Consider the following 20,385-nt stretch of genomic DNA (forward strand, 5'->3'; position numbering starts at 1 on the left):
CAGTCCTGCATTTAACATATAGGTAGGGAGCTCCCGATATGGTCCATGATAGGTTTAGAGTTAAGGCAAAATACATTTCCCCCTCACTAGCACTCTATTAGGAGGTAACTTATAAAGCCTTCAGGTACAGAGTTACATTAATGGCCCAGACTTTATTGCATTGTCTCTTACCTTCATCTGCCAATATCTAAACACCTTCTGAATCTCACCAGGTTGTCCCAGAATTCTCCAAGGTATCTCGTTAGCTCCTGAACAGCCCTTCCATGCTCTTTCAATTTTGTCCTCCTCTGGCCCAATGGCTCACTGCCACTTTTGCTAGTGCTTGCCATAAGTTGGCTCATGTCCCTGCCAAAAGTTCTGTCTCCTAGAGCCCCCTAATGTAATGAGTCTTCAGGGTGCCATATTCACTAGAATCTAATGGACTTGCCTCGATCACTTGCGCACCACGAGCTGTCTGTCTCCCCCTTCTCCCCTGCTTTGGTTCTCTAATGGAAACACTTCCTTTAGCTTCTGCTTCAGCTCAAACTAGAACCCCACTACATAAAAATATAGAAAGAATTCTTTTAGGGCTCTAGCATACCTAACATCCAGCTTTTGACATTTTGATTTGGCTTCTTAAGCACTGTATATACGGTGATGTAACGTCAGATCTGGAAGTGGCTGGGAAAGGACATTAGCCTGGCCAGTAGCCAAGTAGGACCTGAGCTGTCTCATTTCAGTTACTTCCATTGCACTGACTTCAGTTAAAGAATCTCAGAAACCTCCAGTCTTGTCATCTACAGACTTCCCCCTGGAAGGACTGTTCCTAAACAGTTCTGGATATTGGAGTCAGTGGTAATGAGCCCCGCCCGCTACGGACTCACTCCAGTATTTATCCTCACCCATCATTCCTCCAAAACTCCACGGCTGTCCCAGCTTCCTCAATTTTAGCAAATTAATGTTCTAGGTAAAATAAAGTGTTTATATTAGATATGAATTCCCTCAGTTTCCTGTCACATTCCGTTCAGTTTCTGAGGACAGTGAATACTTGTAAGGCTTATCTCTTCATTTGTGGTTGTGACCCCAATTCTTCATTTCTTTCCACTTCAGATTTTCCTTCTCAGTCTCACCCTTTTTGCCTTTTAAGCCTCCAGCCTCTCTCCATCCTTTCTCTAGTGGCCTCTTCTCTTTGCTACACGCTTTCTATCCTGACAGCCTTCCCCTAACTTTGCATCTCCTGCTAACCTTGTTACCAAATCCAGTAGACTCCTTCTGTTCCTCCACCTTCCTGCTTATCTCCTAAAGGTTTGGTATTCCCCAGGGATTCTATCCCAAGGCCACTAATTTTCTTACTCAGTGGTTTCTCAACAACTTCATCTAGGTTGATAATTCAAAGCTTCCATCTATACAGAGATTCTACCCAGTAAATAGCATCAGCCCTGCCTTCTGTCCTTAGCACCCGATCATCCAACTCCCGGTTAGATTTCTCCACCTGAATGTCCTGAAGGTACCTTACATTTACTGTATACAAAACTGAAATTATTGTTCTGCACCAAATCCTCTTTTTCCCCTCCTATGTTTCCTGTTAGTGGGTAGCACGCACACCTACACCTTTACTGTATCCTGTCATAACTATTCTGTCGCATCCCTAAACTTTCCCCTGACCACCCCTGTATCTAGTTGGCTTCCCCCAGTTAATTACTTTCTGTTAAATCAACCTCTTCGTTTCTAGAGGCAGTATATATAGGTAGTGGCTAATAGCAGGGGCTCTGGAGCCAGACTACCTGAATTCAAATCCTAACTCTGCCACTCAATAGTCATGCAACCTTGGGCAAGCTGCTTGATTTTTCTATGCCTCAGCTTCCTCATTTGTAAAATGAAGATAGTAAGAGCAGCTACCTGAAGGGTAGTTATAAGGATTAAATGAAATATCAATAATACAGTTAAAGCATTGGGAATAGTGCTTCATCAATAATAAGTAGCTATTTAAGAGTTTGTTGTTAATTATTGGTTTTAACACACATATCACAATCAGTAATTGTCTTGTTTATTTTGTTTCTGCAGTAGAATGTAAACACCGTGAGTACTGGGGATCCTGCCTGCCTGGCTCACTGTTACATCCTCAGCACTTAGAGCAACCAACCAAACGATCAGAATGAATGAATGAAATCTCCTTTTCCCTTTTCAGCCTTCACCTTTTAATTCTTTGTCTAAACTCTGTAGTCACTTTCCATCACAATTCTCATAACATTTTACCTGCTAGAACAGAGTCCATCTGTGTTGTAGCTAAAATAATTCTCCATGGCTTCTCTTAAAATATGCTCCTCTATTATTCAGGCTTTCTGTCCTTTATGAGATCAATACCAAATTTCTCAACTTCAAATACATCCACCCTTTGATGTTATTCTCCTGTTGTTAGAGCATTTTTAATGAAAAACATGTCAAGACCAAAAAAAAAAAATTCAGTACTTAATTATAACAAACATTCAGTACGTACTATTCAGAATTAGCAAATGTTAACCTTTTGTTGTGTTTGCTACAGATTTTTTCTTTAAGAAATAAAATAATAAAGACATGATTAAAACTCCTTTACTATCTCACCAGAAACCCATTCTTTCTCCAGAGAGAATTAATTACTAACATGAAATAGGTGTGTATCCTTCCCATTCATGATTGTGTGGTTTTTAAATTTTTACCTAAGTTGCACTGTATTATAGAGATCATTCTGCTTTTTCACTAAACAGTCTAACATTCTTTTGGGGACTTGTACTGATACAGCTTTAGTTCATTCATTTTAATCGTTTTAGCGTGTCGTGCAATATGAGTATACCATAGTTGTTAAGCTTTTTATTTTAATCAGTTTCCCTATTGGTAGACATTTGGTTTTTCCCATCCTTAAGATAAAACAATTCAGTGAATATTTTTGTACGTCTGCTCATGTACGTGTATGAGTCTCTTCACTGTGTAGATCCAGAAGTGGATCTGTTGGGCACAGAACAGGAGGAATTTAAACTTCGTTATCACAGATTGTTTACTAATGTGAACTCACAGTGTTTGAGAGTTTCCATTCACCATGCACTGCCAACTCTAGCTATCATCACATTTTTTTGTCCTCAACCTCAGTTCATACGCTCTGTTTCCATTAAATGGGCTTCTTTTTCCTTCTCCATTTTTCTACTCAGAATGCAATGAATTTGTGTAACACCTTACATCGCCATGTAACTTTTTTCCATAAAAGTAATTTGTCTCATAATATGGTAGGACTCCACTAATAAATTATTCCCTCCCAGTCTTTAAACTTAGCAAGAGTTTTCTTCTCTTTTTAAATATCCTCTTAAAATTATTTTATGTATTTGTTGATAAGTGTCATTATTAACCTCCTCATTTGGGTTTAACAAACTCTTTCAGGTCAAGGTAGTTCTTTTCTCTTTTGGTCATTTTAAAGCTAATACTTATTGCAGCTGTACTACTTTCTCAGGTTACTTAGTAAACTTTTATTGGATGACAGCAACTGTTTATAAATCACATAGACATTTAGCATTTTGAAATGTTGCTGCTTGTATTGTTCAAGTAACTGACAAGTGATTGACTCTGAGAATGTGAATTTCCACTGTTTCTAAGTAGAGCATAAACAGTGGGGGGTTTTTTGCGTTTCTCCTTAGAGGCCATTAGCCAATTGGTTGTGTCAATTTATAACCTTAGGAGAAGCTGTGTGTTGGTTTTGTGCGTTTGGTTTATTTTATAAATGCACCCGCCTGATTACATTTTTTCTCTAAGGGAAGAAATACAGCATTGTGTCCGTCTAATGAAATGACATTGAATAAGGGAAGAACAATGCTGTGTGCTTTGCCAAATTCTATTCAGGTAACTTCAGTGAAGTGACTCTTCCCCCCACCCCAATATTCATGTGAAGAGAACTCTTTTTTTTTTTTAACCTGTAGGGCCACATTTCTTTCCTCTCCCCCCAAAATTTAACTTTTGTGTGTGTGTGTGTGTGTGCCATGAAGCTTGTGGGATCTTAGTTCCCTTACCAGGGATCAAACCCAGGCCCCTGGCACTGGAAGTGCAGAGTCCTGAACACTAGACTGCCAGGGAATTCCCTTAATTTTTTTAATGTTTTATCTAGAATAAACTGGTTTTCATTTTGTGAAATTAGAATATTTATTCTAATAATATTAGAATATTATTTTTGATTGCTTAATTCTTCAATTCTTTTGTGCTGTAGAGCCAAATATTAGGCCATAGGCAGAATAAGGTGATCCTTTGAATTAGCAGTATCAGTGTTTCATTTTTATTACCGAAAATTGTATCTGACATTTTCACTAGAGAAACTATTCATTCATGGACTGCATATACTTTCCAAATGTTGATCCTAATTCTGCCCTGCTTTGTTACCTGGAGGAAGGCACTTAACTATGCATAGTTATCGTTTGTAAGCTCCTAGGCTTCATGTTGTTCCTTCGCCACAAATTGAATCCTTATTGCCGGCCAAGTTTACATAGTTTAATACTTAAGATCACAAGAGATAGAATAAGAGAAAGTGGATGATTACCTGACAGTTCTGATAACTCAGTAGTGATTAGCCTGACTGACGATGGATTAGAAGTCAGTAGTACATAGCTCCTATCTATGTGAAAAGGATAAGTTTACTACTTTCTGTCTTGAACACGTTACCGTTACCACACGTTCTAAGTATTTTTGAAATAAAGATGCTCTATAAGCCCAGATTTGCTCCTCTTCTTGGTACACCTGAATGATGACACAGCACTGTGGGTAAGAGCTTACAGTGGAGCACCTGTCTGCCCCAGTTCATATCCTGCTTCATATCCCACTCTTACCAGCTATGTGACTTATTTGAACTTGGACAAATCAATTTCTCCATGCTTTAGTTTCCTAATCTGTTAAGACAGGGATATTAATAGAACCTACTTTCTAGAATTATTGTGAGCTTTAAATGAATTAATTATGAAAGGTATTAGAACAGTACCTGCACATGGTGAGCTATTTATGAGTAGTTTGGGTGGTAGTTATTTGTATTTCTTTTGTAAATTCAGTTCCCATTTCTCGCTCCTTTTCTCTCTGATTTTAAGACCTTGTTTACTTTACAGATTTTGGCACTTTTGTGTTGGAAATATTTTTTATTACATCATTTGCCTTTTAATCTCATATTTTTGTACAGAAATGTATTAAAACGTCATTGTAAGTTTTAATATTTTTCGTTGATAGCTTCTAGATTTTTACATCATGTTTGGGAAGGACTCTTTCACCCAGTAATTATAAAATATTTCCTATATTTCCTGTACTTTTATAGTTTTACTTTTTTTAGATTATAATCTTTAGTTTTCCCTTTAATTCCCTTTTGCTTATGGTGCTGAGGGGGTGCCAACCTTTTTGTGCCTAAGGTTCTGAAGATTTTATTATGTCTACATACATACATGTGGCATTTCTCTTTTGTTGGCTACCTGGTAGCATAGAAGTTGTATGTAATCAAATCTTTGGTATGTCCCTAATAAGTAACATGTTACCGAATGGAAGAATGTTTTTTCAAAGTTGAGTATGAATTTTGAGCACATATATCCATCTCTTTTAGGTTGAAACAGAGTCTGAGAAACTAAGTTTTTAAATATCAGTAACTGTAGGTACTCAGATGTATGCACTTAATAAATGCCAACTTTGTTTTTCTCAAGTTGTCTTTCTATTGTAGAAACCTACCAGATGCATTTAAGTTCCTTAATCACTTTGACTTACTGTATAACTATTTATTACATTAGGATGCATTTAATTCACTCCTAAGTGTTGTGGCAGAGATGTAATATGATGTGTCTCTGCCTTTATGTACTTGACGCCTGCATGTCCACATAGCCTTAGGTAACCCCAAAAGTGTAGGCTTTGTGCCAAGATAAAAGGGATTTTGTTTTAGCGAATACCAGAAAGCTGGAATACATCTTTTGCTTGAAGATTTAGAGAGGAAAACATTTGTATTTAAGACAAAGACATTAGTATTCATGAGAAGAATGCAAAGCTTATGTGAATTTTGGATGTTAAATGAGAAGGCGCTAGTGAGAGCCCCTTGAGGCCGTTGCACTCCCTCCCGTAACTTACGCGTGTCCACACAAACGCTCGTCCTTCTCCTCTGCTGAGCTTTGTAGGGTACATGCACGAGGAGGCCTGAGGTGTGCACAATCCCTGCGCACCCGTGGTGGGCCTGCTGTCAGTCTCCTGTCATGCAGGGTGTAGCCAGGACACAGCGGACTAAGCCTGAGACAGTTGTTGCCCTAGGGTGGTTCTAGCCATGGAAGGAAGCTAACATTTTTGCAGCGCCCACTGTGTAAGAGAGGCTGTGGTGAGTGCTTTACATTTAAACCATTCAGTTCTTCTAACGGTTTATCAGCTAAGTATCTTTTCCCCACTTTACAGTTTAGAAAATTGTGACTCAGAGATTAAGCAGTTTACCGAGGTCGTAACTGGCAGCGCTGGGATTTAAACTCAGGTCTAAGGCTAATGCATTTGATCTTTCTATTATACCAATTGTCTCCTTCTCAGGCAATAACTGGCCATTTGGTTCAGCAGCATTCATTAATCTGTTGTCAAGTGGTGTGGCTTATTAGCAAGTATTGTTCTTACAGATTGGTTGTATGACTTTGGACAAGTCATTTTATTATACTCCTGGGTGCTAATAACTTGCATGGTAAATTATATGATTGGACTCGGTGGTCCCCAAGGTTGCACAGGTCCTCAGAGGATCTTCTGATCCTCGCGTTCACCTTTTCACATTGTGCCTCTTCCTCATTACCCCTTGCAGCTATTACCTTAGTGATGCCTTATTCATTTCTTAAATGGATTACAACCATGCTTCTTTAGAATTTCGATTTTAAAGGATTCATGATTAAATCCCGAAGTCTGCAGGAACACAAAGAATGTGGCTGCTTAGTGAGTGCTGCCATCTTGTGTCTACCATTTTATGAGAGAAAAAATTTTTAATGAGAAAAATTATATTTAAGTATTTTTTGGTTTGTTTTGGGTGGATTTTTTTTTTAAGCCTAGCCATTTGATTTAGTGGCCCAGAATCTTGGTCATATTGAGATGACAATGTCAGTTAAAAACAGTTTTGACATTTGTTTATGATACCTCCTTTTCTGTTATCCTGTAGTCAAACAGAGTGACACTGAGATGTGAAAACTAATGTGTTTCTGTATCAGGGTTCTAAATAATTCCATTTCAAAATTGTTTTTTGAAGAGTTAGTATAAGATGTGAATTCTTCTATGATGCATGCTCGGCAGTATTAGTATTGTATCTCTTGGTACTTAGACCTCATTATGCTCAGTTGTTTCACCTTAAAATTGTGCTGTTCTGTTTGTTGACAACAAAATTGTCAAAGGAAGATGGAAGAGAGTGTTTTATTTTGCTGTGATGTCATCACTTGCACCAGAAAAGTTTTAAATGAAACTAACTTTCAAAACAGATGACACTGAGAGAATTTTGGCATTAGTCTTTCAGATGTCTTTATAAATAGTCACTCCACCCTTTATAGGCAATGTGTGTTTCTTTGAAAATGTTAAATGGCTTATCATAGCTTTTGTTCTTCTGGACTTTTAAAAACCTGGAATATGATTATTTTTCAGAATTACTGTCTTAAGAGTTGTAACTCTGGAAGAAAACTCTAAAAATCATAGTTCTTGGAGGCAAGTGTTCCTGGTTCTGATCTTGGGAAAACCTTTTAAAATGAAAATTATATCTCCCTTACAACACAGATCACCTACTTGGTTCTTAATACATTCCCTTGCTTTCTTCTTCCTTTTGCTTTTACTGCAAAACTCTCTAGGTGGCCTCATGATTCACCCAGGCTCACAAAACCAATGCATGTCAGAATTGGTTGTAATTAAGTGTTCTGGCTCTTGTTTAGGACAAGAAAATAATAAAGTCACCAACAGTAATATTTTTAATTTCTAATTTACCATGTAGTGTTTCATTTCCCTCGGCTATTTTGTTATAATGTTTTCTTTTGTTTTAATTTTAGGCCACTGAAAGGTATGATATATTTGATTCAAGACAGTCCATTTCAGTCCAGGAATCTACAGTGGTGACAAGGACATGGGACTCCTCCTGCCAGATTCCAAATTGGTCAAGACAATTGACATCCTGGCTGACAACTGTGAGAAAGAACCTTGGATTATTTTATTTTATTTTTGTGGGACACCACAATCCCAAATCCATAGAACACATAAGGTAACCTGTCTTGTCACTTGAGAAAAACATCTCACTTTTTCTTTCAAAATCTTATATACAAAAAGCAAGGAGCCAGAGTACTTTAAGTACCCCCTCCCGCCTTAGTAACCTTACTGTTTTGAGAATGAACCACTTAACTTTGGTGTGGATATAATTAAGGAAGACTTTTTTTTTTTTTAAGGTTTTCAGGTGTATTTATGGATTCCTGAAATCTGTTTAGATATTTAGTTGCAAAACATTCTTTCAGGAAAAGAACTCTTGAATTTTCTATATAGGAAAGACAAGTTCTACTGGTTTTTTCACCCCCCTCTAGATTTTATTAAGAAATTTTCAGAAATATGGAGAAGTTGAAAGAATTTTACAGTGAACAGCCATTTAACCACCCCTGCATTCTATCATTAACATTTTATCATACTTGCTTTAACCTGCATCTGTCCATCTGTATCCATCCCTCTACCTCTCCCTCAGTTCATCTACACTTTTTTGATGCATTTTGAAATAAGTTGTCTTTGTCCTCACCACACACACAAAAATTAAATTACGTGGTATGATGAATTGTGTTAATCATTTCACAGTATATAAGTATATCAAACCATCACGTTGTACTCCTTAGGCTTACACATTGTTATATATGAATTATATCTCAGTAAGGCTAGAAAAAACGAAGTGGGGTTTACATCAAGTTCTGCTGTTCAGGTTCACATTTCTCACATGTCCTAAAATGACAGCTTTATCTGATACATTCCTATTTGATATTCAGTATAAAGTCCCCATTGTTGTCTTAAACTCACTAAAGATATGAAATATATTGGCATCTTATATATTTGATCTGTAGAACCCATATGTGTTGTTTGGCCCTGAATCACATGAGTCAGGAGAGTTTTCAATGCTTGATTCATAACGCTGAACAGTTATTAGTGAAGATTCACAACTGTGTTTTGTATAGGATGTTACTGTCTATTTTTTAAGCTATTTCCTTTTGGAATTACAAGTTAATGTAACAAATTAGAAATTTCAGAAATTTAGATGAAAGCTATGACAGGAAAACTTTTTTTCACAGGATAATACTCATAATATCCCTTCAGAGAAAAAGATTTCTGATGTCATCTAAATATGCATTTATAATTCTCCAACCATTACCTTACATCTCAATAGGGCTTATTCCTTAATGTTTCTTGGGAATTTTCACAAGTGGTGTGTGCATCAAAATCACCTCATACCCTTATTATAGCCCTTATCTCATTGTTATATGATTTTTAAAATTTGAATATGTCTGCCACTAAACTGTATTTTACAGTTCCTTAGAAGCAGGAATTTTGCTTCTATCTGTGTATATTTGACATTATTCTTGGAACATAGAAGGCACTTAGTCAATGTTGTGCACTAACTCAATGTAAGAAATGTTTCAAACTGAATTAAAATTGTTTTTCTTGCTTGCTAAGGCTTCAAGTTCCCTGTAGAATTCTAAAATAACCTTTGCTAATGAGGATGTCTGATACTGTTACTGTAAAAAATGAAACTGAAACAATGAAGGATTTGGAGGCAGAAGTGAAAGATACAACCGGAGTTGAAAATCTTATCAAATCCGAAAACTATGGGAAGATTTTGGCAGAGAAGAATGAAAGTTGCATTGACAACAATATTGATTTGCAGGTAAACAGGATTTTTTCCTCTAGCTACAAATATTAAATATTCTATATATAATTATACTTTTCATGCAAAACTCACTTTCAGAATTGTAAAAGGGTAAGTTGACCTTTTGCAACATGCCTACCAGCTGTTTTTGGAGTCATCTGGATTAGCTTGTTGAGTCTAGCTCTTTGATTTGCTTGTATCATGTAATATATTTCTTTTTATTTGTATGTGGCCAATATGTTTTTTTAGTGGCTTTATACTTTTTCGTTCCATTCTGCACCTATCCGTGTTGTGAGAGTCGAAAATAACCTAGGATTAGAGGAGATTAGAATTAGAGAGATTGAAACTGCAGGAGTTCTATTGGCAAAAACAACCCTAGAGGAAGCAATTGATCAACTATGACTGAGAAAAGAGGTTGGTGGGGAAAAAAAGGTCACTTGAGGCTTTTGATGCTACGCATGTATGATGACTTAGAACTAACCACTCAGAAGGCTTTTAATTCTAGGCATGGATAGAAATTGATGAGTTGGTCCACAGATTCAAGATAGATAAAAATTGTTTCAAGTAGTACAGTGTTCACTTCTCAGTGTTCCTGTTATCTATTGCTATACAACAGATGATCACAAAACAAAGAGCTCACAATTTTAAAACAACATTTTGTTTTTTAATATCTCATGATTTATGAGTCAGGGTTTGGAACAAGGGCTTGGCTGAGTGAATCTTCTCTCATACAAGGCGTCAAAAGAGATCCCTCGCTGATATTTAAATGGCAGGTGGGCTGACCTGGAAGGTCCACAACTGTTTCACTCACATATCTGGCCCCTTGGTGGGAATGGCTGGAATGTAGGTTCAGCTGGAACTGGGAGCACCTACCTGTGGTCCCTCCAGCACAGTAGGCCCAGGTAGTCAGACGCATTGTGGGCAACTCAAGAGTTCCAGAAAGAATGTTCTAATAGCCAAGCAAAGCTGCAAGCTTTCTTTTGACCTAGGCTCAGAAGTCTCAGAATGTCACTTCCACTGTTGTCTTTTGATGACACGTGTCAATAAAGCCTGCCCGGATTCAAGGGAGAAGGCATAAGACCGTGCCTCTCAGTAGGAAAGACCTTTAATCTACCATAAAATGTTGTTTTAAAATGCTATCTCTCACATTTCTGTTTTATTTTTTTAAATAAATTTATTTATTTTTGGCTGCATTGGGTCCTCGTTGCTGCACGCGAGCTTTTCTCTAGTTGCGGTGAACGGGGACCACTCCTCTCTTTGGTGTGCAGGCTTCTCATTATGGTGACTTCTCCTGCTGCGGAGCACGGGCTCCAGGCGTGCAGGCTTCAGTAGTTGTGGCTCGTAGGTTCTAGAGTGCAGGTTCAGTAGTTGTGGCGCATGGGCTTAGTTGCTCTGCGGCATGTGGGATCCTCCCGGCCCAGGGCTCGAACCTGTGTGCCCCGCATTGGCAGGCAGACTCTCAACCACTGTGCCACCAGGGAAGCCAAACATTTCTGTTTTAGTTTAACCCTATGAATAAAGAATTCTATTTTTGGAGAAAATATTCTGTCATTCTTTCTACATCCTAAAGACCTTGAGGGCTACATGCCAAAACTTATACCTTATTTTTGTAGAATAATTTAAGAAGTTTCTTTTAAAGGTTATTTCATTTCTTCATTCAGTCAAAAACTTTATTCTTCATTATATGCCTGAAATGTGTTAGAAAATGATAGCAACTCATACAACAGTAAAAAAGCATTTAGGTTCTACTGATTCAGTATAGTAAGGTGGTAATTATCTAAGAAATTTGGAGGAATAACATAATTTTTCTAGTCATTTTTAGTAATAGCACTTGCAAAAAATTGTCATGCCTGCAGTCAGTACACTCAGTGATGGCAGAATGCCAGTATCCTGATTGGATCAGAGAAAATGCTTAAATTCTATTGCATTTGTGATTGAAATAGTAAAAGATTTCCTTCTAGTTTCTTTTCTACACCTAATGTTCACTCTTCCAGGTCACGTTTATCAACAAACGATTAATTTGGATTATAGCATACGTTGAACTTACTTCAGGTTCGTTCCCAGACCACTGCAGTAAAGCAAATATCACAATAAAACAAGTCACACAAATTTTTTGGTTTCCCAGCATATATAAAAGTTATGTTTATGCTCTACTGTAGTCTGTTAAGGATGCAATAGCATTATGTATTAATTCTTAGTGAACTTTTAATTAAGGTTCAGACCTTAATTAAAAATACTTTATTGCTAAAAAAATGCTAACCATCATCTGAGCCTTTAGGAAAGCATAATCTTCTTGCTGGTGGAGCATCTTGCCTTGATATTGATGGCTGCTGACTAATCAGGGTGGTGGTTGCTAAAGGTTGGGGTCACTGTGGCCATTTCTTAAAATAAGACAATGAAATTTGCTGCATCAATTTACACTCCTTTCACGAACCATTTCTGTGTAGCATGCAATGATGTTTGGTAACATTTTACCGACAGTAGAACTTCTTTCAAAATTGGAATCAAATCCTCTCAGACCCAGCTGCTGCTTCATCATCCAAGTTTATACAATATTCTAAATCCTTTGTTGTCATTTCAATAATTTTCACAGCATCTTCACCAGGAGTAGATGCCATCTCAAGAAACCACTCTCCTTGCTCATCCACAGGAAGCAACTCCTCGTCTGTTAAAAGTTTTATCATAAGATTGCAGCAGTTCAGTCACGTCTTCAGGCTCCACTTCTAATTCTAGTTCCTTTGCTATTTCCACTGCATCTGCAGTTACTTCCTCCACTGAAGTCTTGAACCCCTCAAAGTCATCCAGGAGGGTTAGAATCAAATTCTTCCAAACTGCTATTACTGTTAATATTTTGACCTCTTCTCATGAATCACAGGTGTTCTGAATGGCACCTAGAATGGTGAATCTTTCCAGAGGGTTTCAATTTACTTTGCGCAGATCCATCAGAAGAATCACTGTGGCAGCTATAGCCTTACAAAATGTATTTCTTAAGTAATAAGACTTGAAAGTTGAAATTACTCATTGATCCATGGGCTGCAGAATGGATGTTGTGTTAGCAGGCATGAAAACAACATGTTGTACTTGTACATCTCCATCAGAGCTCTTGGGTGACCAGGTGCATTGTCAGTGAGTGGTAGTATCAGTATTTTGAAAGGAATCTTTTTTTCTGTGCAGTAGGTCTCAACAGTGGGCTTAAAATATTCAGTTAACCATGTTGTAAATAGATGTGCTATCATCTAGGCTTTGTTGTTCCACTGATAGAGCACAGGCAGAGTAAATTTAGTATAATTCTGAAGGGCCCTAGGATTTTCAGGATGGTAAATGAGCACTGGCTTCAACTTAAAGTCACCAGCTGCATTAGCCCATAACAAGAGAATCAGCCTGTCCTTTGAAACTTTGAAGCCAGGCATTGATTTCTCCTCTCTAGCTATGTAAGTCCTAGATGGTATCTTTTTTCAGTAGAAGACTATTAGATCTTCTGGATAACTTGCTGCAGCTTCTACATCACACTTGCTGTTTCACCTTGCACTTTTATGTTACGGAGATGGCTTCTTTTCTTCAATCTCACGAACCAACCTCTGCTGGCTTTAATCTTCCACAGCTTCCTCACCTCTCTCAACCTTCACAGAATTGTCGAGAGTCAGAGCTTTTCCCTGAATTAGGCTTTGGCTTAAGGGAATGTTGTGGCTGCTTGGATTTTCTCTCCAGACCACTACAACTCTCCATATCAGCAGTAAGGCAGTTTCACTTTCCTGTCGTTGGTGTGTTCACTGGAGTAGGACTTTCCCCCAAGAACTTTTCTCTTGTGCTCACAACTTGGCTGATTGCTTGGCACAGCAGCCCTAGCTTTGTCTGTCTCAGCTTTCGATATGCCTTCCTCACTAAACTTAATCATTTCTAGCTTTTGAATTAAACTGAGAGATGTGAGACTCTGCCTTTCACTTTGAACACTTAAATGCCATATAGGATTATTAACTGGCCTGATTTCAATGTTATTGTATCTCAGGGAACAGGGAGGCCTGAGGAGAGGGAGAGAGACGGGAATGGCTGGTCGGTTGGCGGAGCAGTGAGAACACACACACATTTATTGGTTAAGCTTGCCGTCTTACATGGATGTGGTTTGATGCACCCCAAGACAATTACAGTAGTAACATCAAAGGTCACTGATCACAGGTCGCCATGACAAATAAAATAATAATGACAGAGTTTGAAATATTGTGAGAATTACCAAAACGTGACAAGGTGAGCAAATGCTGTCGGAAAAATGGTGCTGATAGACTTGCAGGGTTGCCACAGACCTTCAGTTTGTAAAAACACAGTATCTGCCAAGTGCAGTAAAATGAGGTATGCCTGTATTGCATTTCCTACCATGTCTGTTGTGTTGCCCTTGGCAATAAGCACAAAAACGTTTTGACGACCATTCTTGAGTCATGGCCCAGTTGTTTATACTACAGGAGAATTTCATGCATTCCCCAAACACTTCCTGAAAACCTATTCCATGGCAGGGACATAGTGTAGCAAGGAAAAATGGACCTGGTCTCTGACATCATGTTCCGTGTAGTATGGTGACTATAACGACTGGGGGAGGAACAAGGAGAATATGAGAATTTGTTCTATGTTAATCCACTGAATGCTATATTCGTTGTTCACTCAATTGTTTATTAAGAATTTACTGTATGTGGGTTTATTTACTCTGCTTGGAGATTTTGAAGTCCAAGATGCCTCTGTGCAAGGTGTCTGGCAAGGGGCTTAGGGTTGGAATGATATACAGAGAAGAGATTTAAGTAATGGAAATTAGGAATGAAGTATATAAAACTAGAAAAAAAATTGTCATTCTGTTTTCACATAATGTAAAATAAAGTCAGCTGTTTTAAGAATCAACAGGGAATAGAGTGTCTTGTTTAAAAAATAATCTGGTTAATATAGAGTTACCTCTTAACTTAATAGGGAGTTACCTATTATGAAATGCCTTTAAAAAAAATACTACTAGGCATTTCATCTTCTTTTGGTACCTCTAAGATACTGCCTGAAGGTTTAATTTTAAATAGCAACTATTATTTTTACTCAAATTTTAGATGTATGTGCCAATTAATGTAGGTTCCCTATTAAGAATTTTGAATTAGTCAGTATACTCTCTGCTTTCCTCTCTGTCATTCTGAAAGTCAGCTACCGTGAATATAATTTTTGTTTGTTGTCTTCCTTCAGCATAGTAATATTTAAAGTGACTTAGGGAGATGGAAATGTTTTCCTAAGGAAGCATACATTTCATCCACTTCCAAGTCTTAATTTCCTGACCATCCCCATAATATTTTATTTAGGAAAACTCATTTTTAAATGAAGGGATGTCATAGTATAAAACTGTAAAGAAATCTTATGATTTTCTACTATTTGTTAAGGATAACATTTACATAAAGTGTTCTTTTATCCATTTGTTCACTGCTATGTGATCCAAACCCCATGACCCCCTAGTGCCAGAGATTGCATGGATCTATAAAACAGACAGAGATAAGTACAGCAGGCTATCTCGGGAATGGACTCAGAAGTATGCCATGTGATGCTACCTTAAAGTCAGAATAACCTTCATTACAACTGGAATAAACTTTAAATTACGGTTCCTTTTTTTTTTTTTTTTTTTTTTTTTGTGGTACGCGGGCCTCTCACTGTTGCGGACCCTCCCGTTGCGGAGCACAGGCTCCGGACGCGCAGGCTCAGCGGCCATGGCTCATGGGCCCAGCCACTCCACGGCATGTGGGATCTTCCCGGACCGGGGCACGAACCCGCGTCCCCTGCATCGGCAGGCAGACTCTCAACCACTGCGCCACCAGGGAAGCCCACGGTTCCTTTTTTGATTTTCTTATCTGGCTGCTCCCCTATCAGACCTCATCTTTTTTCATTTTATTTTTTGTTTGCCTCCCTCCATTCATTCACATGCTCATCTGAGAATACTTAATGTTCTTCCAACTTTGGACAATAACTGCTTTTAGAAACTGTAAAGTAGTTACAAGAGAATAGTTACCCAAGATTCAGAAGTTTTTTTTTTTTTTAATGGAGCATGTGTATTATGTGGCCAGTGTTTTCACTCTGACTTTGTTATGAGACTAAAACCATTCCTCACTGCTCTAATGTGCTGAAGAATCATCTGAGGGGGAGGAAGGTGGCAGCTGAGTTGTCACATCAAAGGAAGCAGCATTATTCTAGCAGCATCCATTCTTGTTTAAACCTTCCACTGTTAGAGATTTGAGGTTACATGATATACTTTATGCTCATAACTGATGTGGCTGGAGAATTGGTATTGAATTGATAGCATCAGCAGAATGGAAAACGTGATGTGTTTTATGCATGTCAATAAAGGAATGACCTGCTCTTGTTCTACAGAGAATGGAAATTGGAAGTCAGACACTCTTTGTATTACAAAATAGGGTCTCACACATTTTGTAATTTTCATTTGCATTGTTAGGAGACTTGGAGCTATTAGTTAATCTATCTTCCAATACACTGTTTCATATAACACTGAGTAAATGATGCAAGTTGTCAATGGATAAGTGATAAACTAATAGCTCTGCTAGTAATTGATTTATTTTTCTTCAATAAAGTTACATAAACCAAAATAATAATAATAACAATAATAATAATAATTTCATCAAGCTGGAGAGAGGCCAGCAGACATTAGGCATCACCTTGAATGGTTCCAAGCAGATATTATCTCATAGAGCTCCTTGACCATTTCTTCTATAAATAATTTCGTTTCTGTGACTCTCTATTCTTCAGAAATGTTAATTGTGATTTTTATTCAGTTTTATTTGAAACTATAATCTTTTAGAGAAGTTTTAGGATTACTTTCTTAAGAATTTCTTAAGAATGCTTTAGAACTAATTCAAGCAGTATGTGTGCATTAATGTCAAGAAGTTCACTTTCCCACATAATTGCTTTGGAGTTGTTCTGAATTGTTGATATGGTCCCAAATAATTGTACAAAGGGTTTTTGCTTAGTAATTCTTCTGTTGCCACACACACACTATTCCTCTTGCAAATCTTGAGTGATATGTTGGACTTCGTATGATTATTAAATATTTGGAAGGCTGGGGTAGTGAGGTGTCAGGTTTCTAAATCCAGAAAAATCTTAATTTTGTTAGACTCCCACTAATCTTTAACATGGGGTAAATGGGGGGGGGAAGTGTTTGCTTTGGTTTCCTTTGTATAACTTAATCATGTGGTCTTTGTGGTTTGATATTTCTCAGAGATAGATTTTTCACATTAAATTTAGGGTAAATTACTTGTGTTTATTTCTGCCATTTATTTGAAATGTAAAATTAGGAATCTTATGCTCTAAGGTTCAAACTCAACTTTCCCATGGTTTTACAATTGTATCTTTGTACTTGACAAGTGCTTTGTCTAGGGATGTTCATCTGTATACGTGTACCTATAAATACAATCCAAAACGTATCTCAGAGCAGTTCAAACATTGATCCCTCTTCCCACAAACTACTGAACAGTAGGATGGCGAGTCCAAATTGTGTTGGTAACCCTTGTTATGGAGGAAATAATAGAACTGATTTTTGTTAACAAGTAGGCCTCATGTGCCAGAGTGCATGAACAGCTTCTGATATATATGAGTGAATTTTCTACACACAGAATCAGTTGAAGTAGGTGTTTAGTATATTCTCAGCTTCTATAGCAAGCCCTGTGATAATTAAGATGAGACTTTTACATCTTGTATTCCCCAAGTTAGTTCCAATGTATTTCTTTAAAAAGCGGAGGATAGGGCAAGTAAGGGACAGGAAAGCAATAACAGTCTAATAAGGTTATCAGAAAAGCTCAGGGGGGAGACCACGCTTCTCCAACAGTGAGGTTAATGGGCATCAAATTCCTTAATTGAGGAAATGTGTAAAGAAGTTTCTGTTTAAAGGGTTCAGTAAGATTATGTCCATGTAAAGTCATACAAATCTTAACTATTTTTTCCTCAAAGATAAAAGGCTGTATGTAATATACCTGCTACATAGTAAAAGCCCAACAGATGGTAGATGCTGTTAATAATATGATATGTATAATCATCATCATAATCGTTACTAATTATTTATTAGCAATAGCACAACTATATAGTTCCTCAGATTGATCCCTTTATTGTCATGCAACATAAGATTTTTTTTCTTTAGTAATTAAAAAAAAAGTAAAATTTATTTCTTGACATAAGCTCCCAAAATTTTCAATACAGTAATTTTTCTTTGTATTAAGTTCCCTATCTGTATACTGTACTTTTGTCTTTTAGAAGTATTTAATGAGTTCAACTTTTAAAACTTAAAATTGACTTCCCATAGTACATTTTACTTTTCTAACTATTTCTAGGATTTGGTGCTCTTTCTATTGAACCTGGGTCATATATACACATGATAGCTAGCACATTTGCTTTTCACAGTGCTTTATTATGACATGTATAAAGAAGATGCTCCCCACATCTTGCAGATGTAGAATGCTTTTACATAATATTTTTACTTCCTCCAATAACTTTCACATATATCATCGTTAGGATGGTGGATGGTAAGATCCTTTATCTTCATTTAATATACGGGGTAACTATAAATCAGAGTCCTTGACTTTCTCCAGGCACTTTACCTTAGATGTTTAATCCTGTGCCTTTGGATTTTTTTGTTGTTGTTGGAGTATAGTTGATTTATAATGTTGTGTTTAGTTTCAGGTGTACAGCAAAGTGATTTAGTTATACATATACGGATATCTATTCTTTTTCATATTCTTTTCCCATATAGGCTATTGCCGAGTATTGAGTATAGTTCCGTGTGCTGTGCAGTAGATCCTTGTTGTTTATCTCTTTTATATATAGTAGTGTGTATATGTTAATCCCAACCTCCTAATTTATCCCTCCCCCCCCACTGTTCCCTTTTGGTAACCATAAGTTTGTTTTCTAAGTCTGTGAGTCTGTTTCTAAATAAGTTCATTTGTATCAGTTTTAGATTCCACAGCCTTTGGGTTTTTAATCCTGTGCCTTTTTGCCCAGAGCATTAAATGGTATAAACAAATTAGTGATTGGGGGTGGTTTGTCAGTTTATTGATGTTTTTTAAAAGTCCACTCTGTCAACTCAGAAAACTTTGTTGTTTTCTGTTATTCCGGTGGAAAATATCAGCCTAGCCTCTTTTGTTCTTACTATTCTTGACCTTTAGCTGACATTTACACTTCAATTCATTATCTTCTCTCAATAATTACCATTAGGGACTTCCCTGGCGGTCCAGCAGCCATTAACACTTCACCTTCCAATGCAAGGGGTGGGGGTTCGATCCCTGGTTGAGGAGCTAAGATCCCACATGCCTCGCGGCCAAAAAACCAAAACATAAAACAGAAGCAATATTATAACAAATTCAATAAAGACTTTAAAAATGGTCCACATGAAAAAAATTATTTAAAAACTATAATTACCATTATCTTGAAAAGTAGTGAGAATTAGTAAGGTCTTCAAAGTATATTAAGAGCTTTGGGCTTCCCTGGTGGCGCAGTGGTTGAGAGTCCACCCACCGATGCAGGGGACACGGGTTCGTGCCCTGGTCTGGGAAGATCCCACGTGCCGGGGAGCGGCTGGGCCCGTGAGCCATGGCCACTGAGCCTGCGCGTCCAGAGCCTGTACTCCGCAACGGGAGAGGCCACAGCAGTGAGAGGTCCACGTACCGCAAAAAAAAAAAGCCTTAGTTGAAAGGTGTCAACTATTATCATTAAGTTTGTTCATAATAATTACAAATAAAAAATCCTCTTTTTGAAATAAGTTAGATTTACTCTTAATTGAGTGATATTAATTGGTAGTTCGTTTTATGAAAACACACAGTACAACTCATAAAGATTATTCTGTTCTTTCTTAGCAATATGTAAATCTCATAGTTCATGATTTCAGTGCTTTTGTTTTTCTTCCCTTTATTTTCTTTCATAATAAACTTTAAACAGATCTAAACTCGTCCTAGCAGTACAAAGATAGCAAGGAAGATTACTGAAAATATTAGACCAAAAGAGACATTATGGGGAATTCCCTAGCAGTCCAATGGATAGGACTTCACGCTTCCACTGCAGGTGGCATGAGCTTGATCCCTGGTTGGGGAACTAAGATCCTGCATGCTGCATGTTGCAGCCAAAAAACAAAAAAAGAGAGAGAGAGAGAGCCATTATGATAAGCAAAGAAACGTTAGAAAACAAAACCTATAGATTATTCCTTAATATTAAGTTGACTACATGGATTTAGATTTTTGCTTCTTTTGTTATTAATTGTAAAGGTCTCTGGTTTGGGATAGCAATTAAGACATGGGTAATGTTTTGAGGATCCTTCCAGATCCATATGCTGAAATAAATTTTAAATTTGTTTAAAGTTTTTTTATTGTAAACAAAAGACCAAAGTACTGAAATCATCAGTTATGTTTGTTTTTCTTTGCCCTCGAAGTTGATCTACAGGGCTGTATGTTAAAAAGCAGTCTGTGTTTATTGTAATGTTACACCTTAACCATTTATTATTGAACCTCAGTTTTTCTCTAAGCAAGGAGCTAGTAGCTCTGACA

At 37.3% G+C, this 20,385-nt stretch overlaps 1 protein-coding gene across 1 annotated transcript in view; it reads left to right on the forward strand.

Annotated features, from left to right (window-relative positions):
* The window catches only part of R3HDM1 (R3H domain containing 1), a 187,082-nt gene that overhangs the window by 67,129 nt on the left and 99,568 nt on the right, over positions 1-20,385 (forward strand). The window contains exons 2-3 of the mRNA XM_060105816.1: positions 7,998-8,206; positions 9,649-9,859. Coding sequence (XP_059961799.1) covers positions 9,689-9,859 — 171 coding nt within the window. The 5' untranslated portion in view covers positions 7,998-8,206; positions 9,649-9,688. The remainder of the gene's footprint in view (positions 1-7,997; positions 8,207-9,648; positions 9,860-20,385) is intronic.

The sequence above is a fragment of the Mesoplodon densirostris genome, chromosome 8, assembly GCF_025265405.1.
Source record: "Mesoplodon densirostris isolate mMesDen1 chromosome 8, mMesDen1 primary haplotype, whole genome shotgun sequence".
Classification (NCBI taxonomy): Eukaryota; Metazoa; Chordata; class Mammalia; order Artiodactyla; family Ziphiidae; genus Mesoplodon; species Mesoplodon densirostris.